Below are 23,650 nucleotides of genomic sequence, written 5' to 3' on the forward strand. Positions count from 1 at the left end.
GGGGACATTTCTAGTTTAGTGCACCGTAATTAGCCTTGTTAGTATGTGGCAAGTAGCCGTGGTCTATGTAGCTAGTTTCACCTGACCTGACCCCCTCCCCTCCCAGAGGAGAGCCACCCAGTATGCCATTCATTGTATGTCAGCAGTCGGTGTACTGAAGTACTGTACTTTACTTGAGGATTTTACTTTTCCGGTGCCTTTACCTCACTACATCACAGAAGAAATATTGTACTTTTTTACTCAACTACATTTATCTGACCGCTGCGGTCACTTTGCAGAGGAGAATGTTAAAAACCTATAATGAGCCTAAAATCATACCAGGGATGTATATGCAGTAAATTAAGCAACTGACGACAGAATATAAAATGAGTAAAATTAGCTCTACAATATTTAAATGCTGCTAGCATGGTAATGCATTAAGAATAACAAGAGTCCAGTAGTATAACATATACAGATGTAAGACTGACAGCCCTTAATGTGTTCTTTTACTTTTTATACCTTAAGTACATTTTGCCTATAATGCTTTTGTACTTTGACTTAATTAGGGTTATGATTGAAGGATTTAAGGGTATTTTAAAATTGCGCTGTTGCTACTTTTACTTCAGTAAAATGTCTGAATTATTCTTCTACCACTGTATATCACCCGTGGTTAAAGTTTGTATTATGTAGTGAATTTTTATATAGCAGATATATATATATATATAGCACAACATATACAGCAGCATCAGCACTGGTCAAGTGTTGTTTTACTGTTAAAGTATCTCAATAGTGACAATGACATTTTCCCTTAAGATTGTCAAAAACGATCTGTTGTGCACTGGATTTTGTAGGAAGACTTGTAACAATGCTATTCAGAATGAGCGGGGTGAATAGAGGATATTGGCTTTGAGGGCTTCAACTATCGATTATTTTCATCATCAATTAATCTGCCAATGTATTTCTCAATTAAGGGTCTAGACAATAAGATGTCAGAAAATAGAGAAAAAATGCCAGCCACAACTTCTCAGCACCCCAGGAAGCTCACAGCATAGAATGTTTGCCATTTTTGCTTGAAAAATTACACGAGTGATTAATTAATAATCTAATTAGTTGCTCACTAATTTTCCGTCAACTGACAAAATGATAAATGGACTCTTTGTTGTAGCACTACTGGTATGACCTTCGAAAACCCAGCAAAAAGGCTGTTTTACATACACACACACACACACACACACACACATACTCAAACAACACACACACTCCCACCCCAATTCCCAGCGCAGTGACAATGTCATCAAAGGCCGCCATGTCAGTCTGACTCGACTTCTTGTCAACTGCATCTGTAAATTTTTTCAGGCTTTGCACGTTATTTTAAGGGACAGAGAGAAGAGAGAGAGAGTCTGAGAGATAGACCCCATCCCTGCACAGTCTGACTGGCACATGCTTGGTCATGTCCAGTGACATGATATTGCCTCATCATTTACTAATAGTTAGGCTGTTTGACTTCCCATTATAAAAGGCCCTTTTGGCAGCAGACATTTTGACTTGTCATTGTAGGAGAAGCGCAGGTGTTACTAATAACAATGGGTCGGTTCCACTAAAGAGTCCCCGTGACGGTGAGCCACCATGCACAATACCAGGACCCTGGAAGTGAAGCAGCTAAACGGAATTCAGCCATCATTAATTGTGTTATCTACACCTTATGTGACATTTCTAAATGTCTTCTGTGAAAAATGCCCATGCAGTCTAGTGATGATTGCCTACATGTACAGTAATTGCTGATTAATTTGGTTTGTTTCAGTTCTAGAATAAATTATCAGTATTGAGTAATCTGGACTAACTAACTAACTAACTAATATAATTATGTCAGGACTGCTTTACACAGGTGGTTACTTGCCTCATGATGACCAGGGTCACTTTTTTTTTTTTAATCTAGGCTATAGTTTTATTTGTTTGACATTACATCATTAAGCAGGGCATAGATCACCTTGCATCATATGGGCCTGGTTAAGCAGTTACAAGGCATTATTTCATCCGGAAACTCATCAACACAAGCACAAACTGATACTGAACAACTGGCACAGATTTTACAGTATCACACATGGCTGTCTCCAGTGGCAGCTTACAGGGCAAGCTGAACAACTTCTTCTGTTTATCTCGAAATAGCAGACTTTCGTGGCAGACTGTTTCATTTGTCATAGCAGGAAAAGCACAGGTGTAATTAATAACATTAAAGATAACCCAACCCAAAGATAATCCCTTTAAGCCGGCTTTCTCAAGACCCTGGATGTGGCACACCTGAATGAGATACAGCTATTATTAATATAATTTGTTATACCTGTGCTTTTCCTGCTGAAAGAGGGAGATGTCAAAATATCCCCCCTGAAATAAATGTCAATTTGGCCAGTTAAATACAAAATACTACTGTTTGTAACTATCACTAATGAGAGTCTCCCTACCTGTAGTTGAACAATATGATGTTTTATGATGATTGTTTAAACCCTTTTTCAAGCAAAAATGACATATTCTTTGGTTCAATGTGAGGATTTGCTCCTTTTCTCTGTTCTTGCATCATTTTAAGTTGAGAATCTTTGAAACTTAAGAATATCACTTGGGCATATTTCACTATTTTCACACATTTTACAAATTCAGTGATAAATGGAGAAAGTAATTCGCAGAGTAATGAAACAATTGTTTGCTACAGCCCAAATGTATTCTGTGTTTTTGTCACTTATCATGTAAAAATACCAAACTGACTGCCTCCTCACAAAATGGGAAGGGTCTTCCTTTTCTCTGTTTCTCTGTCTCGATATAAATTGAATACTTTTATGGATTTTAGCTGCTGTTAGGACTGAATAAGTAAACATTTTAAATCAAATCAGGACCTGTTGATGTGTAATGAATATGTAGTGGTATGGTACCGGTTTAGACATTTATTTCGAAACACAGAATTCATGCTAAAAATATCACCAGCAGCCCAAATAAAAACAAAACTGTGTTTTCAGATATTTCTTCCCACACCCCAAGGAGCCTTTCTGCAGCTTCCATAAATAAGACCCCGTTTGATGTATCATGTGCATACATCATTCATTCCTGCGATTCAAGACCTAGGTCCTCATTAAAAAGGAGGGGAAAGAGACGTGTGAATTTGAAAGGAAAGTGAACGTAAAACGGAATGTGTAACCGGGTGCGCCCTTCCCCTCCATCCCCGCGGTCCTCCCATGTGTGTTGGAATTTCCCGCATGGACTGAAAAGGATCTTGCTCCGTAAATTACAGCGCCTTGCGTGTCAGAGGAAGGCCTTTTATGGGCATGGAAGTGGGTGTGGCCAGCGAGCTTTTGGCGGTGGAGGGGGGGGGGTCACAAGACTAGCAGAGACACGGAGAGGCTGGTTGTACAGCAAAAGGCCCCATTGTCAGTGTGAGTTTTTGTCTTTTTTTTTTTTTTTACGGTGTACGTGCAATCATAGTGCAATCATGTGCAAAAGACAGTGGCGGCCGTGCGCCCGCGTTTGTGCAGATTAGCGCTCAGCTTCCAACCGGGAAGGATCCTGTTTACGCACCGACGTCGACCCCCTTTTCCTCTTGACTTTGTAGCGGGGCGGGTTGGTGGGTGGAGGGAGGCTTTGGGGGGGGGGGGAGTTGAAGAGGGGGGGAAAAAAGTACCAGTGAGTGAGGTCAGCAGCATAGCATGAGTCAACGTTGGGGATGTATGCAGTCATCATCGCAGGTCAGTATTGTGCGGGCCCTGCTACCGCTGCCGGCCGCACAGAGCCGCGAGTGTGCGATCCTGCGGACTGAGCTGCCATTAGTAGCAGCCCTCATGACAAACAGTGAGTATCGGGACGGACGGGGCTGGAGCCGCGATGTCGATGACTGTGGCGGCATTGTTGTTGTTGCTGTTGGGGTCGACAGTGCATGTTATTGTGGCCGCGGCTTGCTGACAAAGTTTTGTGTACCTCGCCGAGACAGACGGGGCGCGCACTGCAGTTGATCGAACCCCCCCCCCCCCCCCGTGAGGGCTCATCGCTCCGTCTGTAGGATGTTTTTAATGTCAAAATCGGACCGGATTGACTGCCCCGAGGGTGCACCGAAGGAGACGTGCGACGTATGAACGTTGTTGACAAGTTGGATCGACCCGTCGTGTTTGTTTATCAGCCACGCCGCCACACTTCAGTCGGAGAGTCTGCATTGTGGGCTCGGTTTGTTGCAACGGGACATGGCATTAGTGACTGGATAATCCGTTTTCTGCAACAAAGGGTTTCTCGTAAATAGCGCTGAGCTGGCTGGCCGCAGAAAGTGATGTGAGGGGAGGGGGCGTCCAGGAAGGGTCCTGTCGTGGAAGGACTCAGCATGTTTTTTCATTCTATCCTCTTTATTTTGTCGTGTCTTGCACGGCGCAGGCCGCGAATGTCTGCTGCTGTGCGAGCCATGCCACACGGGCCGATTTAAATTAGGAAAGGGCGATGGATTAGGGCGGCTAATGGTGCTTGTAATTTATTTTAAGCCAATTTAACGTGTTACTCTGTTTATTGGGCTAAACCCCAAGCTTGTGTAATGTTGCGCTTGTGATGCGTCACTATAATCCCTCACCTCGGATGGAGTGTGTGCCTGTGAAATGCACAGAGACTGCTCACACAGCATGGTCGCCCTGCAATCAGCAGTTTTGTGTTTGCTCCAGAGCAGGGTCACTCTGCAAGAAAAATGTGGTTTCCCTCTGTGCACCTTTTCATGTAGGATGTTTCATAGGATATGACAATATCACTACAAGCATGTGTACCATCACATGGCATTGCTGATGCACACACAGAGTTTGTTAGTCACACAGCGTGGCCATTCAGTTCCCCCAGTCAGTGGTGCCCCTGAGCCTGTGCAGGATCTGAACAGCTGCAGCTGTCTATTTTAAGGAGCCTGTGTTTTACTAGGCCACCAGAGTAAAGGGTGACAATCGTCAGTCACTTCCTAGGTTGTCAGAGGTGGCCTTTGCCAAGCCCATGTCGTAGAGATTCTAGTATTAATTTATGTCATCATCTTGACAAATTGTTTTGTGTAACATGATGAGTCCTGCAGCGTGAGTGCTTCGATTTTTGTGATTCTCACAGCAGTAAAAAAGTCTTAATAGTTTTCTGTTTTGGTTGTTGCATGCTGCACAAGAGTGGCAAGATTTTCATTTTATACAGATGGATCAAGGATTTAAGTTTTAAGAGAAACATTCGCGATCCGTATACATCTTAAAATTTGGCAGACTGGGCTGTATCAAAAAAATGCTCCAAAACCTGGCCATCAAATAATATTTTTGATAATCACATCGGGTTACCATGGCAGTAGTCAAGATCTCCTTACAAACTATCAAAGCCTTCAAGGCCATTTCGACTTTTTACCTTGCATAGATCTTTTCATCATGACTCATGATTGCTCACTTTCAGTTGCCATTCCTTTTTGAGTCTGTAGTGATGGTTCAAAGGGCATAGGTTCCCCTTTTTTCACCTCTGATGAGTCACATAGTTGTAAAAAGAGGTTTCTGTCTCACGCTTAACCTGCCGTCTGTTCAGGTTGTTTGGCGGGAAAGAGAGCTTCCTTTCTGTTACAGGTCAGTTGAGCTATGAGGGGTTTTAAAAAGATGATAAAGTTACAAATTAGCCTCAATGATAAACATTTTTTCAGTCTTTGTTTTTGCTTCAGTACTGATGTCATGGCCCATCATCAAACGTGGTGCAGTAATATCCCGGAATCACATTTCCAGGAGCTATTGATTTAGCTATCTCTATTAACTACCTTCCTAAGGAATGGTATAGGCAGATCCTGTAGTATACATGTTCGCTAGCATGCAGGACCTTATCCCTGTGTCATGTGAGCTTGGCGAATAATGACACAGTTTAGACCTTCCCCTCCTCTATTCTCACACCCGATACCTTTCAGTGGAGGTCTATTGTTGAAAAGCAAACAGCAGGTTTTTACATGGCTGAGGCAGGGATGATAATGAGAGCCCCCTGTCGGGACCCCTTTAGTCTGATGGCTCAATGCTTGACCTCTCTCTCATTTTCTCTATACAGGGTGTTGCCCATGAATGCGATAGACACACGGACTTCTTCGGATCTACTTACCCCAGGCCAGCGACCTCTGAATGGGTCACGAAGAACTTCAGAGGGGAAGAGAAGATTATCTTAGTTGACCTGGCTCCTGCTCACACTGATGTCAATGTAGTTTTACAGCTTTATTTTACTGTGGGTATCCTTTGATTTTTGGATTGATATATTCAAGTGACACCCGGTGGAGTATTAGTGGTCGGTTTGGTTGAAAATATTCACCTGGCTCGGCTTATTCATGCCCGTCATGAGTGTACCAGCCCAGCAGAAACCCAGCACCAAAAGAACAGGCAAACGCATAACATTTTTCAACGATCAAAGCATAGTGATGAAGGAGACTTCTCAGCACCCTGAAGGGTCCTATTATGCCCCAGGTGGCACTGCCTCAGACCCCGGACAGAGCGAGGCTGCAAGTACCGTAACCTCTAATCCAGAGGGCCCTCACATGTACCTCAACTCTGTCATCTTCAGCCCAGATAAAGGTGACCAGAGCAGGGGTCATTATCAGCAGACTGTTCCTATGAAGTGGGCCCACCAGGAGCCTAGTCAGCAGCAGCCATCAATGTCCCAGCAACAGAGAGCTGCGTCTTGGACCGCCATGACTAACTGGGGACAAAACTTTACAAATTACATTGGAGGAGTTAACGTAACAGACTCAAGGACCCAGAATGCATTTGTGAAGTCGATGCATGAGAATTCTGGCTTACAGCCACATCAGCAGCCCCCTAACAGAGCTGCTGACAAGCAGCCTCTAGGGGCCAACCCTTCAGTAGAAGCCTACAGGGATGCAGTTAAGGCTCGGGGCATGGAGTGGGAGCCGCAGCAACAGCAGTCCCAAGCCTTTCAGGAAACCTTAAAACCCGGGGCACTGAACACCCAGCAGCACAGCACATCCCACCCAGGAGGAAGCTCAGTTTTGCAGCCCTTCCAGTTGGCCTTTGGTCAGCCCAAGCAGCACCTGCAAGCCTACTACCAGACCTTTCAAGGCAACAGGACAACCCTACCTAACCCACCTAACTACTCAACGCAGGCAAAACCTCCGCACCAGTTACAGCAGCTGCAGAAGCAAGAGCAAATACAACGCCAGCAACAACATCACATAATCCAGCAGCAAATTCAACAGCAGCACCATCAACAAATGCAGCAGCAACAAATCATTCAGCATCAACAGCATGTGCAGCAACAGCTACAGCAGCAGCAACAAATACAGCACGAGCAGCAGCAACAAAAGATACAGCAACAGCAACAACAGCAGCAAATACAACAACAACAGCAGCAGCAACAACAGCTCCATATTCAACAGCAAATGCAACATCAGCAGTTGCAAAAACAAAACCCTCATGTGCTTGACTATTACCCTGGTCCACAAAATGCACACCCTCACCCACATCCACAGCCTGTGGTGGTACACTCCCAGGAGTCCTCTGCTTCAGCTCCCCTAAAGATCCAGGAGCCAGTCATCCAGGACATCACCCCAGAACCCCAGCAGTCGTCAGATCCCCTGCAGCCCCCTCTCCAGTCTGAGCCCCTGTCCCAGTCACAGCCCCAGACACAGCTCCAATCCCAAACACAGCTTCGCAGATCACGACGGCTCTCCAAGGAAGGAGGGGCACCATCTGACAACCCCTTTCTCGCAGTTTCTTCGGATCAGGCAGCCCCGGGGCTGCAGGGTTCCCAGAACGGGACCCGTGATATCCAGGCAGCCCCAACGGGTGTCATTCAGAGCACGCGCAGGAAACGCAGGGTGTCCCAGGAGGTCAACCTGGAGACCCTTGCTCAGAAGGCCTCCGAAATGGAGTCTCTACCATCACATGTTGTCAAGGTAAATGCTCATTTTAATTTGGAAACTATCATATGGTTCAGACATTCTTCTTTCATTATTTTTCTTTCTTTTTATGTTTCTGTTTTTCCTTTTTTGTGTCTTTCTGTTTTCCTTGCTCTTTTGCTCACTCATCTGTTTCTCAGCTGTTCCCTCTCAAGCAGAAGAACCACAGAAATAACCTTAAATAGAAAAGGACTGAATGTTCTTAATCCCGATCATTGCATAGCAGTTTATATCTAAACTCGCCGCTGAAAGCTGGAAGCCTTAATTGCGAATATCTCGGTGAGAGCTAGAAATCTATTTTTCTAGTGTTATCCCAGGGTATAATTGCAATGGGACTTCAGCTCCCTGAACAAGATCGGGAACTGGAAAAAACAGTCTAATGCAACTGCCAAGAAAACTCTGCCAAAACTTGTGTTGTTCTGATCAACGTGTTGCTGGAAGAGATGCTGGGTGTAATCAACGCCCAATGAAGTGTACACCACAGAACTGAGCTGCTCAGCCCTTACAAAATGTTTCAAACGAACCACTTAATGAAATACCCTAACCATGCCATGTGAAGTCATACACTTATCTGTGTTTATCTGCTGAATGTCTTGATTGTGCAACAAGTCCTTTTTCCAAACAGCACTGAGTCAGTATGTTTGTAGTTCAGCACGGCTGTGCCCTGGATTTGCCTCACGCGTAGCTGATCATACAGACAGTGTGTTGGGTTACATGCCTGTACACCTCCCCCCATCCCATCAAAGGAGAGAAACTCCAGCCTGGCCTCGTCTGCCCTCCCCCCCCTCAGGGAGGGGTGCAGGGTTGCCCTGCCTGCAGTGCTCAGCAGAATGTCTCTCCACCACTCTGGTGTAGGGACTGGAGTTTTCCACCAGTAATAATGAGCACGGTTCCAGCGTAGCCACACTGCTGCATGCCTCTCTGCCCATGAAGATGCAGTGTGCAGCGACAGAATGCATCTGTCTTCAACTGGCCTCTGATGTGGTGCTTTACATGGCTCTGAAGCCGTTCCAGAGGTGATCGTTGCTCTAAAGCACACAGACTGCTGATGCCCACTCATTATGGTTTCTCAAAGAAAAAATGTGAAGAATGCTTTTGGGGATGGTTTCTTTGACATGCGTGGAAGGTTTGTCACTTAGGTGCTGCACCTAGCAGTGCAATATCAAGCCAAGACATGGTAATAATTCAATTTTTTTTTTTTTTTTTTTGAAATGCTTTTAACAGTAGTTCATTTTCTATGTTTGGGTTCTGTAGGAATGCAGCTCAGGCTTGTTTAATGTTGTATTGACCTATTTGTTAACGCTCCATTTTGACTATTGACGTAATTTTCATTACATATTGAGTTTTTGTCTCAGCTGAGTAACAGGGTTGCAGGGTTCCCAATTTATGGTATCGATTTTAATTCAGCAACCTGCCCAAGTGAATTAATAGCCACCCAAGTAAATTTTATTGTGATAGGGTGTGCTAAGCTGCCATTACTTAAAGTTGTTAGGGAGTGACAGTCTTTACACTTGTTGTTCAGTGCTCTCTATCAGCTACACCAGATGATTTTATTAGTTATGGCATTGGAAAATTTAATGAACTTGTGAGCTGCAGTTTCAGTGTTGCTTTGACGACTCTATAGCAAGCCAACAGCAGGATGAAGCTGTCTTTGATTTTTGCTTCAGTTCAGTCTTTAACTATCAAAGGAACCTAGTAGTCACCCCCTTGAGGAGTTGGTTGTTTTTTTTACCTCCACAAGGATGTAATATTTCCCTTTTAGTGTAGGGCTGCAACTAACCCTTAGTTTTATTATCGATTAATCTGACTGTTATTTTCTGAATAAATCGTTTTGCCAATAAACACCAGAAAATAGTGAAAAATGCCCATTATGATTTCCTTAAGGCTAAGTTAAGTCATAAAGCCTAAAAAAACTGGCAATTATTTACCTTTAAGGAGATGGAACTAGTGAATTTATCGACTATTATTATTATTATTATTATTATTTATCTATTTTTTCCTTTACTCACTCATCAAATTGCTACCAATATACTTTCTGCGGATCAACTAATTGATTAATTGGCTTAATGTTTCAGCTCTAATTTAGTGTCTACCAGCATTTGCAGTGTGCTAGCAATGCATCCGCATATGCTTTTGATGTTGTAGACGAAAGACGAATCCATCTGTAAACAGCATTGTAACACTTTCTTCCACCATCTTTATCAGGAGCCCCACAGGCCATGGAGTCCCACTGAACCAGAGGGTCTGAACGCCAAGCGACCTCGAGACGACAACCTTCTTCCACTCGTCATCCCCGTGTCTGTTCCGGTCCGGAGGCAGGAACCCTCCTCCCCTGACAGAGACGAAGCAGCCCTGGCCTCCGGCTGGCCCCCCAGGCCTTCAAACCCCCAAGACCTTGGCCGTGCAGATCACAAACCCTCGGTCATTGTCACCCGGAGACGTTCACTCAGGAACTCCTTGTCAGAGAGCTCAGAGCAGGTCGGTATACTTTTGTTCTTGGCTGCTCTCTGTTGTGGGTTTTTTGTTTTGTTTTGTTTTGTTTTTTTGCGGTGCCAGCAGGGTTTGGTACATCTTTTCTAACTGGTACATTTTCATACATTTACAGATCTTATTCACCAAAATATTAGAGTGAAGTTACAAAGAATATGGGGTAATATTTTAGCATCCCACTGTCCTCTTCAGTATTTTTTCTGCCTGTCTAAACTCCAGCTATTAAATCCTTGCATTTATGCCACATCGCCCCACCAACACACTCTCCCTTCCCCCCACCCTGCTCAGTGTCTCCCCTGCCCCCATTTTAGTTGTCCACACTTTTCTCCCTTTCCTTCTTTCATTTGGGGGGGATTTGGTGAACTGGTTGCCCTGTCCCAGATCAGGCAGATTATCAGGGTTTAGCACTGCCGTAGCGTACATTATGTTCCATACAGTTGAGGGTCGGGGTGCCTTGTTCTGTCTGTAGGATTTTTCAGGATGAACATATAAAAAGCAAACTATGTTATGGGGCATAACTGTCGTTGAGCTTTGTGTGTGTGTGTGTGTGTGTGTGTGTGTGTGTGTGTGTGTGTGTGTGTTTTCGTTCTTACATAAAATTAAAAATGATGTAACACATTGCAAACAGAGCCTCCTGTGATAAATTTACTTCTTAAAATTATTTTTCCTCACCAGAATGGCAGCACAGAGGGGGAGAAAGAAGACGATGGCAAAAAGTCCAAACGGCGTCCCCGGCCTGAACCCCTTTTCATCCCGCCACCTAAACCTGGCTTATTCATTGCTCCACCGGTGTACTCTAGCATCACACCTTACCAGAGCCACCTACGCTCCCCTGTACGCCTGGCCGAAAACCCCCTCACCATGCCCCCCTACACGCCTCCGCCAATCCTCAGCCCTGTTCGTGAAGGCTCAGGCCTGTACTTCTCCACTTTTCTGTCTTCTGCTGCAGCGGCTGCAGCCAGCGGACAGGGCCTGCCACCTCCTGCAACGCCCAAGTCAGCCACACGCAGCCTGTTGCGTTCTAGTAAGTAAAACAATAGAGAGAAGTTCATAAGTTCCTCACTGAATTAGCCACAGAACATCAAAACTGTGTAAATTCAAACATGAAGTAATAAACATCTGGCAGTAATGTATGATTCATATGTGAACTGTGATAGTTGCTGTATGAATATTTGAATTAGGCCTGACTGATTGACCTTTCTGCATTTAACATTCTTGATTTTTAACCCACAAGATATTTTTTCTTAATTCTTGTACTGTATATCAAGATATAACTCTAGTGATTATGATAAACATCTTCTTTATAATGTCACTGAGTGGTTTTCATGTTACTGCCCCTTTAGACAGCTGCGACATCACACCACCAGTTCTGTCTGCTATGAGCGAGGCCACTCCAGTCAGCATTGAGCCGTGAGTATTTCCCCTCTTCATCCCCAAATCATTATCTTCCATTATGGAAAGCGTGGGTTTGGTGATTGTGTGTCATTTTCAGAGGAACTGTGTACTCTGAAGCATGCATCAACATAGCTGGAGTAGTAGATCTGCAATCAATTATTCAAACCATAACACAGGACTGAATCATGAAATGTCTTGAAAGCGAGCCCAGACTTCTTGAAATTCTAAACCCACCCTTTAAAGTGGGCCCCCCCCTTTGCCATTGTTACCACTGGAATCTTTTGCCCTGTCATCTAAAGCCAACGTTAGTGTCAGCGTTCACCTTCTGATCTAACAAAGATCTAACGAATCCTAATGTCTCTCTTAGTAAAATGCATCTAGTCTTAACAAGTCAATACTAAATGCCAAATGAAAGCCTTAAAGTTGTTCGGAAACTAATGGCATTAAATACACCAGAGGCCTGTACCTCTGCTCTTTAGTGCATGTTATAACATGGTTGGAAACTTATTAGAATGGGCACATGTCTGGAATTTAACAAAATACCATAATAGTAGAGTTTCAATGCTTAAGAATTCAGTCCTGGTTTATTTGGGAACACCCATAGATTAATACTAAAGCAAACATTAGTTGAGCAGCTACTTTGTCAGAATTACAACTGGTGAAGAGCAACTGGCCTATCTGTGTCCAGTGCAGCCAAACAGACTCACATTGTTTTTACTCTCTGGAGTCCAGGTTGATTGTAGACTTTCTATGTATGAATTTTTTTTTCTCTGTTTTATCACATTTTAAACTGCCCTTATCCCACATGCATGGTATGTGGAGTAAGGGCATCACAAAATATATTAGAAATGACTCTAACCTATAAAATATACTGCGAATCCTGTGGCTGCTTCACAATAAAAGCCACCTTGTGTTATACAAGTTGGAACACTTTTAATGGGAAGCAGTTGCAGTAGGGAGTGTTCCATTTGCATTAGCAGTAATTTTAAAACAACCCTGATGCACTGTGAAGAAAGTAAACATTAAGACTGATATCAGTGAGGTAAAATTACGCTGGATTACATGCATACAATGTTTCCTGTGAATCTCTCGTATTTAGGTCGCATCCAGTGCTAGAGTGGCAGACTTTTCCTCTGACATTAAAAGCTACTATGCAAAAATGTAATTAGTGAATGGAAATACGTTGAAAGGCTATTGCTCAAAAAATAAAATCCATTAATAGTATCAAAAATGGGCACTCATTAAATGAAAATCTGAAGGATCATAACTTTAAACTTATCCTCAGATATATATAGATATATAATGCACAGAATTGACGGTGCATGTAAACAACTTAAACCAAATAAGACCTTCAGTAGAAAATGGCCAACAGCCAAGTTCCTCCATAAGTGTTAACACAGCCATTGATAGCTTGGATTATTTAAAATGAAAATTTTATGAAAATTAGAGCAGCAGAGAAGGGGAGCTTCAAGGGCACTGAGACCAGGTGTTTAACCCTTAAACTATCAGTCAAGGATTCAGTCTTTTTTGTAGTTTTTTTTTTAAAATTTTTTTTTAAATATTTGTTAAGACAGTGACGTGCAGTTTATGAGGTTGCATTGTGCAAGCTGTTGCCTGACTGGTGCAAGGCGCTAATCAGTTAGTCAGGGACGAGAGGCTTCCCATAAATCATGGTTTCAGCTGGGTCTGGTGTACTCCCAAACACACAAGAGGCATCACAGTTCAACTTTTAGCAGCCCACCTTCCCAGGGGGAGGCTGCCAGAATACACACACTCACTCAGCTGGAAATACTGCAGGCCCACTGGAAATGCAGGGGAGGGAGGAGACACGCTTGAACAGGATTGACTGTGTGAGCGCTGCATGATTTTCAAAACTACATCACTGTCATATCTGGTTTCAGCCCCTTGAGAAATGAACTGTATCTTTGATTTAGATGCATTAGTTGGATTATGAGTCTTTCTTCTTGCTTGGCCATGACCTTTGTCCCACACCAGAATAAGGATCCATTCACTTTCAATTCAGTCAATTGAAGAAATGAATTCTGTTTGAAATACAAATGTTGAAAGACATTTTCATTTATTCATTATGCTGAGAGCACAAGAGAGCTGTGTAACAAGCTTGAATTCAAAACTGTGCAAGAATTGCAGCACTCAGAGCCCAAGTGCCTAAACAGATCACACTGTGGCTATTTAAAGATCATGGCAGAAAGAAAAGCTAGGAAATGAAAATATGATCTCAGAAATAAAACAAGAGCTTTACTCCTAAAAAAACAACAACTTGATATTGCTATATGATGTCTTGACTGGAATATTTAAGAGTGAATAAATGCCTCATAACTGAAGAGGCACTTGATGAATTTTGATCAAATTCAAACTGAATCATCTCCAGCCTTGTCGATCATTTTGATGTCTTGTTCCCAGACGGATAAATATTGGGTCGCGGTACCAGGCGGAGGTGCCAGAGCAGAGGCAGCGGTCAGCTGTCGAGCTGGATCGCCATTGCGCGGACCTGGTCTGGGCTCCAATGAATGAGGTGGAGGAAAAGCCGGACTTCCATGAGAAAGGTAAGAAAAGTACCTGATACAGTATTTCACAATTGTTACATCACCTAAAACCAAGTTCTGTTCTGAAGTATTTTGATTTATATTCTATGATAAGCAGGAGTTTCTTGTGTATGAATCACCAGTTTTGTTTTGTCTTAAAACTTTCCAGTTTTTATTCAGTCTGAGACTAAAGCCTGTCATTTCCTTGTTTGCAAAATAGAGAAGTAATTCTCTCTTGTTATCCCTTTAGAGTTTTCAGCAATTCATGATCAAGCTTTTGCAATGTTGGGATGTCTCAAGCAGATTATTTCTTAATTTCTCATTTTCAGTGAGAATGTGCAAGCAGGTTTAACTCTGCAGATATACCACTGTATATGATACTATATAATATGTTAAAATATACTAATATAAAGGATATACAGTATGTCATTGTGGGAAAGGTTGTTTTGGACTAATTCTGATCCTCAATAATAAAAACAAAAACACAAAATTGCACAATTTATACAGTTGAATATTATTTTAATAGATTATGTTTGAATTGCATGTCTTTGATTTTCATTCTTTTACTTAAAAACTTACAAAATATTGTCAGCACTGTATGCAAAATAATAACAAAATGTGGTTTTTCCCTGTCATAAGCAGTCTCTGTCTCTTTCAGTGGAAGACCTCATGCACCTGGCCTGCTCCAGTGTTTTGTGTGGAGGAGGCACCAACCAGGAGTTAGCCCACCATTGTCTGTACGAATGCAAAGGGGACATAATGGTGAGTGTGGCAGAACAATCTTTATTGATTTGCCGGGCAGGGATTTACATTATTAAAAAGAAAAATGAATGGGAGCTGCGTTCTGCACTAAGTGGACTTTGTGATTAGATTTATCCAGGTCTCCTTCTAACCCACACATGCACATTAACCTGTTTTCATCTTAAAGATTCACTGTACTCACAAAAACAGCAAAATCTGCATTCCTATTAAAATATATAGTGTCACACAGAATATTTAAAAAGATTTCAGATACTTACTATTTTAAAAAATGACTCCTACTTTTATAGTGAGAATAAATTAATTATATAATAAGTTATATTGCAATATTTTTTAGACTGTTTCATGTTGGGTTTGTCTTTCTTCTTTAGAAGCGGTAAATCCTTTTGAAATTGAATGTTTAATCATTCTTTCAAAAGTATTGGCATCCCTGTCTTGAATGAAAGAAAATGTGAGGCCTCGTGCACATTCAAGTTGGCTTTCTGCACAAACCTTAAGTGTTGTGCACACAAGAAAAGTGGTTTCCATAATCAGGGTAAGGGGTTAGAGAAATCTGCTAACACAGCTCGATATCTGTTGGCAAAACCTGATTTCTTGATTTCCTGGTCTTGTGAACCTTAAACCTTGTTCTGTCAGGGTTTTTTTACATGTGTGCAAGTGCATGACAAAGGCCTTGTATTCAAAATCAAAAACAAAACAAAAAAAATCAATCCAAAGTCCAACCAAAACAAAAATATGTCAAGGTGTTGCTTCTTATCTCACTAATACACTGAAAATATGCAAGCCGCAATTCAAAAATATGATAGGTTGGGGAGAGATGCAGTGCACATGCACGTGTCCTTTGACTGCCTTCCTTAACCTGCTACCTCAAAATAACCTTGTGTCTTGTCTGCCTGTAAAAGTAGTGAATGCAGTGAGATGCCTCATCTGAGCTCTCAGTGATTACTCAACGGAAGTGACTGATCTGTAGAATTCCACTTTGCTCTGTACTGAAACTGGTGGCCGGAAATGACTGATATAGTAAAAACGGTTTGGTTATTTAGCCAGAGGCAGAGTGATGCCACTGAGTGTGTAGAGCAAAAGAGCTCCACATGCTGTCAGAGAGGTGTGAAGCACAGGCTTGACTGTGTGAACGTTTACTGGATTAATTGATTAGTCGACTGACAGAAAATCAACTACTATCAGCAACTATTTTGATAATGGATTAATTAATTAATTGATTATGTGAAGTGATTTATTTATTTATTTATTTTTTCAAGCAAAAAAGCCCTAAATTCTGTAGTTCAAGCTTCTCAGTTGTGATGATTTGCTGCTTGTCTTTGCCCAATGTCATAATAAACTGAATACCTTTCACTTGTGGCATGATTGTCAAACAAAACAAGACATTTGAAGATTAAGCTTTAGGAAACTGAAAGGTATTTCTTGCTGTTTTCTGTCATTTTATAGACCAAAAGATTGATGTATTTATTAGGTGCAGCCCTAGTTGAGTGGTTTAGTGTAGCCATGTTCCACCTTTTTTGGTCCTGAGATATTCTCAAAAAGCAGAAAGCAAAGGTCTGAGCTTCATTCAACATTATGAAGGGCAAAGATTTCTGCCTTCAGGATGCAAGGTCAAATGTACAGCAATGTACACTATATCGGCCATGTTGTAACTTTATTAGGTTTGCATGCCATGCGGTCAGGTCTACTCACATTTCTTAGCTGCAGTTGAAATCTACTTGCAAAAACATCTAAACAACAGACAAAACATCTAAATCATAAATTTGCTTGCGGAAGGTCAGGAAAAAGTCATAAACATTTGAGCCCGCAATCACTCATAGTCACCAAGATTGGTCAGACGGATGCCTTACCTGTACTGCAGCAACGATGCATCCTGTCTCTCATACCTACTGCATCACTGCCAGACCACTAATTACATCAGAGCTCATCATCAGGGCTAGTTCAGTTTGCAGAGCATATATCCAAGGATGTAATCCTTCAAGAATGACCAGAACTCAGCTTTGACCTCAACAAAACAAAAAACAAAAACATTTAACAAAAAAAGGGAACAATATACTCTATGCTGGTTGTGGTAATGAATCAAATAGCAGTCACTCTTAAATGTTGCAAGGCAGCAGCTCAAGAGGCTCTTTCCTGGTCACATCAACCCAATTGAAATACCAACAATACAACAATACAGTCAGATATGGAATTATTTCAGAGGATTACACAGAAAACAGTCATGGGAGGGTCGGAACAATGGCTACAGATGAATGCTGGGATATTAAAAGGAAAAATGAAGCCTTAACATCTCAGAAATAGCCTTGGTGCTTGTGACGAGCTTTTACCTTAATAGTTGAAAAGTTAATTTGAGTAATTTAAATGGTAATAATAATATTAATAATGATCAAGGCTGCAACTAACAATTATTTTCATACTTGATTATGATATAATTCATAATCAAACTATTATTCAATGTGTGTATAAAACATTTTTTAAAAATGTCCATCAAAATGATCTAGACCTCAAGGAGAAGTCTTCAGATGTTTTTTTTTGTTGTCCCACCAAAAGTCCAAAACCCAAAGATATTCAATTTAATATGATGTTAAGATGAGATAAAGCAGCAAATTCTCACGGTTGACAAGCTGAAGCTATCAAGCGTTTTGCATTTTGGCTTAAAAAATGGCTTGAACAGTTAATCGATTTATCAAAATTGTTGCTTGTGCATTTCCTGTTGACCGACCAACCAATTAATCCACTAATCATTGAAGCTCTTACATTAATATTAATGTTAAGATACAGTTTCCGTGGCATCTAATCTCACTGAATATTTAATTTGAAAAAATTAAGTCGCACTTTAAACCACTTTTTTATCACAGACTATTTTTGTCTTGCGTAAAGAAGACTGATAGTGGATCTAACTACGGATGGGTTAGTCAACACTGATCAACACAAAGTCTTTTAATTTCATAGAGAAAACAAATGTTTACATTTTGCATTACACTGTCGACCGTACACTGGATGCACAAGCTTGGAGTTGACTTGATGCCTGCTTCAGAGCAGTCAGAGTGCTTTGTGGTACTACACTGTTGGAGATTTCATGCCCTAGCGACCAGCACTGGTCCAGCGTTGTCAAGGAAACTACGAGGGTTGGGGGTGCTGTCAAAGCGCCCACTCTCTGCAGCGGTCCGGCTCAAACTGCTGTCTTTCAGTAAGCCTGCTCATAAAGACGGTTTCTTCTCAAAGACCACAAAGTTAATTTTTATTTGACAATACTAGAGAGCGTATCATCATAACGTGATGCACTCAGATACTTGATACTAGCAGGAAAACGAGAACAATGGTTATCTCACTCACTGGTTACCTATACAAATCATGGTTGGCTCAGTGTGGTTTTATAGGTTTACAAAGCACCATTGGCCTGCTGTGTAAAGGCTAATAACAGTCACTGATGTGCAGCTAATGTGCCAAGTTTTTTCACTTTCAAGTAATGTTATAATGTCGTTTTCAGGCTGCTCTGTCGCTCCTGATGCTGAAGAATCCAATTTTCCCCAAGTCTCATCATTTGTCAAACTACCACTACTCAGGTAAGTCATTTAAAATGAGTATTTATTAATATTTCAATCGAATTTTAGCATGTTTCTTTACCTATAATAATAATAAATGGATGTGATTTACTTAGAAATGAGACAATGAGTCAATTAGTCATTACAGAGGAAGTCCACTATTTTGATAATTGTTTATAATCTTTTCATTCATTCACTCGATGTGAAGACTTGCTGTCTTTCTAAGTCTGGTGTAATATTAAGTTGATAAATTTGGGGTTTTAGACTGTTGTTTGGACAAAACATGCTATTTGAATTGTAACGGCCAATTTTCAGTATTTTTTGACCTTTTATAGACCAAAGAGAGAAAATAGCCGGCAGATTAATTGACAATGATTGTAATCGTTAACTGCAGCCCTACATTTAACATGATTCTGTGACAAGTAAAGTATGAGTCACAGAAAGCTGACTGAATTTATCAGCTGTCATATTCGTAATTTTCTGACATCCTTTATTGCCCTATCTGATAAGCCCTAGCCATCTGGTGCTCAAAGAAGTTTAAAACACATGCTCCCAATTATTTCAAAATCGTAATTTTAACCAAGATGAATTCTGAATTTGTGTATGTTGGTTCTTGTGTTTGTGCCCTTATTTCATAATCATGGATGTGTTGAGCATTTTCCCTGCCCCATTTCTGTCTTATTACCAGTAAACAGTGATGGACTTTCTAAGCCCCTGCCTCTAAGCAACGGCAGCTGCAGTAGCGAGAGTGTGGTGCTGGAGGTGCTGGTGGGGGTAGTGGGTGGCTGGGGAGGATTGTCATGGTCAACGTGATGAGGGAAGGAGGGGAATAGGGAGGGGGTGTACAGCATGTGGTTAATCCCAAGCAGAAGACAGAAGAGCCATTGTTTATCAAGTGATTTGAGTGAATGTGTGTGTGTGGCTTTAAGGGTGGGGGGTGGGACTGAACTTGCCTAGGTCTTCACACACCCAGAATAAAGCAAGATACTAGATATGTGATTAAGTGTTTTTAAACTGGCTACTAACACGCCACAACTCTTTCTTCATCGGCCTCTCTGTTGAAATGTCTTCCTCTCCCTCCCTCAGGATCAGACAGCTGGACAGCAGCTGAGAGACGCCAGTTCAACAAAGGCATCACTGCATACAAGAAGGACTTCTTTATGGTGCAGAAACAGGTATTCGTGTGGTTCCAAACCAAATGAGAGCATAATCCAAACTCTCAGTTCTAGTCATGGTACGACTAAGGCCACCTGGCAGCTGTACAGTAAACAAAACTTCCCAAATAAAAAATGTTCACATGATAATGTCCTTTCCTCCCTTTGGCAGGGCAGGGAAAGGGAAATATAGTCACTCTGGAACAATGTTTCCTCCTTGTTTAATCATGTGTAGTGTTGCAGTCAATTATTTCTTTCCACAGCAGCGCAAAACTATTTAGTTTTCTTGTCTGAACCATTTCACCAAATTACATCATGTTTAGAGTTTCAAAGTGGTCATTGGCCAAACCTCCAAATAAAGGCTTTTAAATTCAATTTGTCAATATGCTTTAGGCCTTTGTGGTTTGAAAAATTGCAATTAGAAGTTTTCTGAACAGTTAGAGGATTAATTGATTGATCAACAAAAGAAAGCTCAGCACCTGTTTTGATAACTTTGTTATGGTCATTTTTTGAATCAGAAGTGCCAAAACATTTTGTGATTTCTCAAATTAGCAAAAGAATTAGCTCCTTTTCTTTTTTTTTTTTATGTATGTGTTAGTAAAGTCAGTGGACTGATGATCGTATAAAACAGGGAATTTGAAGATTAGATAAATTAGCCTGCAGATTAATCGATAATTGATAAAACTGCAGCCCTAGCTGCAATGAAGCTTCTCAGATCAAATCAAAAATGGAAGAAAAAAAAATTCAAAATTCCTGCTCCAGCCTTTTTGCTTTTCTACAGCAGAGGACTGCGCTTGTTACTACTTAGCATACTTGCCCTGAAAAATGACTATATGTGCTCAATAACATGCATTGACATTTTAACAACTTTTAAAATTACAACTCCATTGACAGTGCATGTGTATGTGGTTTTACAGGTGACCACTAAGACCGTGGCGCAGTGTGTGGAGTTTTACTACACGTACAAGAAACAAGTCAAGATCGGCCGCAACGGGACGCTGACCTATGGGGAGGGAGAGCCTTTGGAGAGTAGGACCACTGAGGAGGAGATGGACCACAAGGTCAGTTAAATGTCTTTATAATACATGTACTGCAGTGACAGATTTGTTCTGTTGCCGATATATAGACCTAAAGATGGTTAATTTAGGAAATTAAGCTGCCACAGAGGCAATTGAGGCCCTGACATGAAGCAGGCCCAAGCTATTACACATAGCAATTTCATAGAAACAACCATATTTTACTGAAAGCTAAAACAAGTCACAAGTTAATCTGTTTAGAAATCAGCAGAATGAATGTGATTGTTTGACCGCAGGGAGATATGATTAGATATGAAAAAGCAGAGTTTTATTTAGGTATGAAACTGCAGAGTGTCATTTCAGAAATAACATATCAGAAAATCTTCTGTGACCAGCTGAGCCTTGAAACGAACAGCGTGGGAAAGGTTGCAGCTCACTCCAAGATTGTATTATCTTAGTCAATGTAAAATTAGATGCGGAGATTTCTTTCTGTCATGGAAACATGTTCGAGAAAGTTGCAGTGTGAAAGGTAACGTGTGTAACACTCCACTATGGAGTTTGCTAAATGAGCACCTAGCTGGGAGTTTCTCTCCCAGAGGCTTTTGTCTTGAAACTCTACTTCCTTGGGCGGGCAGGGCTCTCACAGACTGGAGCCACAGCGGGAGGAGGACAGCAGGAAGTGGGAAGGGTCAGCTGACAGGAAACAGGATGTCGGCCCCACCAGGGTAACACACACGCTGCAGTCAACTGAGAACGTGAGTGTGAAATTGATTATCAGCTCTGCATAGGGAATGAACCAGTGACTGAACAAAAATAAATAAATAAAACAAGTCGATGAAAAGATGAATGACAGAACAGGTTTGTTTTGTGTCCTCCCCCATAAAGTTTCTATTTATCGACCTTTACCCAATGAGATGATGATTTCAAAAACAAAAAAGCTTTAAAAAAAAACTGATTTATCTATTTTTTGAAGTGAGGGTTTTTTGTCATTAAAACAAATGCGTCTTTTACAATAATGTTATGTTAAATCTGGTGCCTGTTTTTATAATATTTGATAGTGAACAGACATTGAATAACAGGAGTCGGGACTTTTGTTTAATTCCTGTTTGCTCACATGCTGTATGTAAAGAGTTTGGCTGGATACCCTCTCATTCATCCATAAATTAGCATGTAAATTAAAACTGTGGGGAGTCTGCTGGTGGGATTATGATTGTAAGAGAGTTTTTAACCTCTTCTGCCCCGATTGCACAAAAATGACATGAGAAGAACCACCTCAGCAACTTAGAATTGCCTCTTTCACAGTGTTTCCTAGTTTAATAAACTGATTTTTTTTTTCTTTGCACATAAAAGATGAATATTGAGATAGTAAACTTATTACTGATCTTAGAAGGCGGAACAAGATGTGCTGCTTTAGCCCTTTACATTAATCTGATGAAGCTCCTGTCAGACTTTTGCCACCTTGGAGGTGTTACAGAAATGTGTCTACTGGGACGACTGCCGTTGAGAGGTTTATGTAAAAGCGACCAGGGTCCTTACTCAGACATGAGACTGACATGTTAAACTGCAATCAGATTAACATAAAGTTGTGCATTTCTGAAAGGAGCTATACTCACACACACTCCACTCTCAGGCTCTTGGAAGCAAATGGAGCAAGTTAATCTGCATATTAACATTTTTCATCTCATTTGTCTGTTTGTCTTTCGAGCTCCTCATCATGACATTCAGTGTCAGCAGTAATTCTCACACCAACAGATTATTTGGTCCCTAGTCTGTTTCTGCAGTAGCGGTTTTGCAAGAGGCTTTTGACTAGTTTTTCCTCCATGGCAGCAGAATATGTTTCACAAGCTATGAGAAACTCCCACAGCGTTAACTGCGTTTCCCAAACACTTTAAAGGCTGAATAACTAACAGACTCAGCGGAACTGGTGAGCCCATCAATATCGTGGCTACAAACAATCAATAAGGCAACACACTCTTTAGGTTTCAGTACACAGTTTGAAAGAATATATGCTGATGTGGAAATGTAAATATCTAGTCCTTGATTCTAACAGACTCTACTTTTTCAAACCAAATTTCAAGAAAATAATTTTAAAAATGTCTTTGAAATGGACTAATACGTTATTGTTATTTAAAAATACAACAAAGCCATAAGCCACAGTGTACTAGATCAGCACTGGACAGATGGATAGATAGAGGGTACACCATTACTCAAAATTCGTGTCATTGTTGAATGTGGTGTTTTGTTGAAACCATCTTATATAAGTTAATTAATACTGCAGTGGTTATGTTCTAATGACCGTCCTATATGTTGTCTCATATTTATTGAAACGTGTCAGTGTCCATGTCAGCTTTTTGTAATACTTATTATTTTTTTCCTCTTTGAACATTAAAAAAAACAACTGTTATGATAACACTTTATTTTACGCCCCCCCCATTCAACATTTATAAGCAGTATACAAATGCAATAAATGCTGTGTAACACATTATAATGTAGTTGTAAACAGATCTGTGTTTACTAATGTATTTGTTAACAACTCTAGCTCCTCCTGTGGGCACCGATAAGTGGAGGCTGTTGTATAAACAAAAATGAGTAATATAGTAAAACACAGTTGTAATAATACAAAATATGTTTTCATAGAAGTTATAATTGTTGACATAACTAAGCACGCGTTAGTAAGTGTCCTTACAGTTGCATACAACTACATATAGTGTGTGTGTATAGTGTGTGTGTAATTTATTACATGTTTGTATACTTAAACGTCCCCTATTAAGCATTTATAGGCAGTAAAATGTTAACATTATTATGAAAAACATGATATTTACGGGAGGAGATTAACAATCATATATACAGACACATTTAC

At 41.0% G+C, this 23,650-nt stretch overlaps 1 protein-coding gene across 8 annotated transcripts in view; it reads left to right on the top strand.

The window, feature by feature from the left end:
- Window positions 1-23,650, top strand: part of mideasb (mitotic deacetylase associated SANT domain protein b) — a 29,938-nt gene that overhangs the window by 512 nt on the left and 5,776 nt on the right. For 2 of the 8 annotated variants that reach the window (XM_040137620.1, XM_040137624.1), the window contains exons 2-11: window positions 6,031-7,885; window positions 10,094-10,366; window positions 11,054-11,402; window positions 11,722-11,788; window positions 14,195-14,337; window positions 14,975-15,078; window positions 18,566-18,641; window positions 19,707-19,795; window positions 20,692-20,835; window positions 21,426-21,545. In XM_040137620.1, the coding sequence (XP_039993554.1) occupies window positions 6,302-7,885; window positions 10,094-10,366; window positions 11,054-11,402; window positions 11,722-11,788; window positions 14,195-14,337; window positions 14,975-15,078; window positions 18,566-18,641; window positions 19,707-19,795; window positions 20,692-20,835; window positions 21,426-21,545 (2,949 nt within the window). In that variant the 5' untranslated portion in view covers window positions 6,031-6,301. The other 6 variants (XM_040137618.1, XM_040137625.1, XM_040137622.1 and 3 more) reach the window with 6 other exon arrangements.

The sequence above is a fragment of the Xiphias gladius genome, chromosome 10, assembly GCF_016859285.1.
Source record: "Xiphias gladius isolate SHS-SW01 ecotype Sanya breed wild chromosome 10, ASM1685928v1, whole genome shotgun sequence".
NCBI lineage: Eukaryota > Metazoa > Chordata > Actinopteri > Istiophoriformes > Xiphiidae > Xiphias > Xiphias gladius.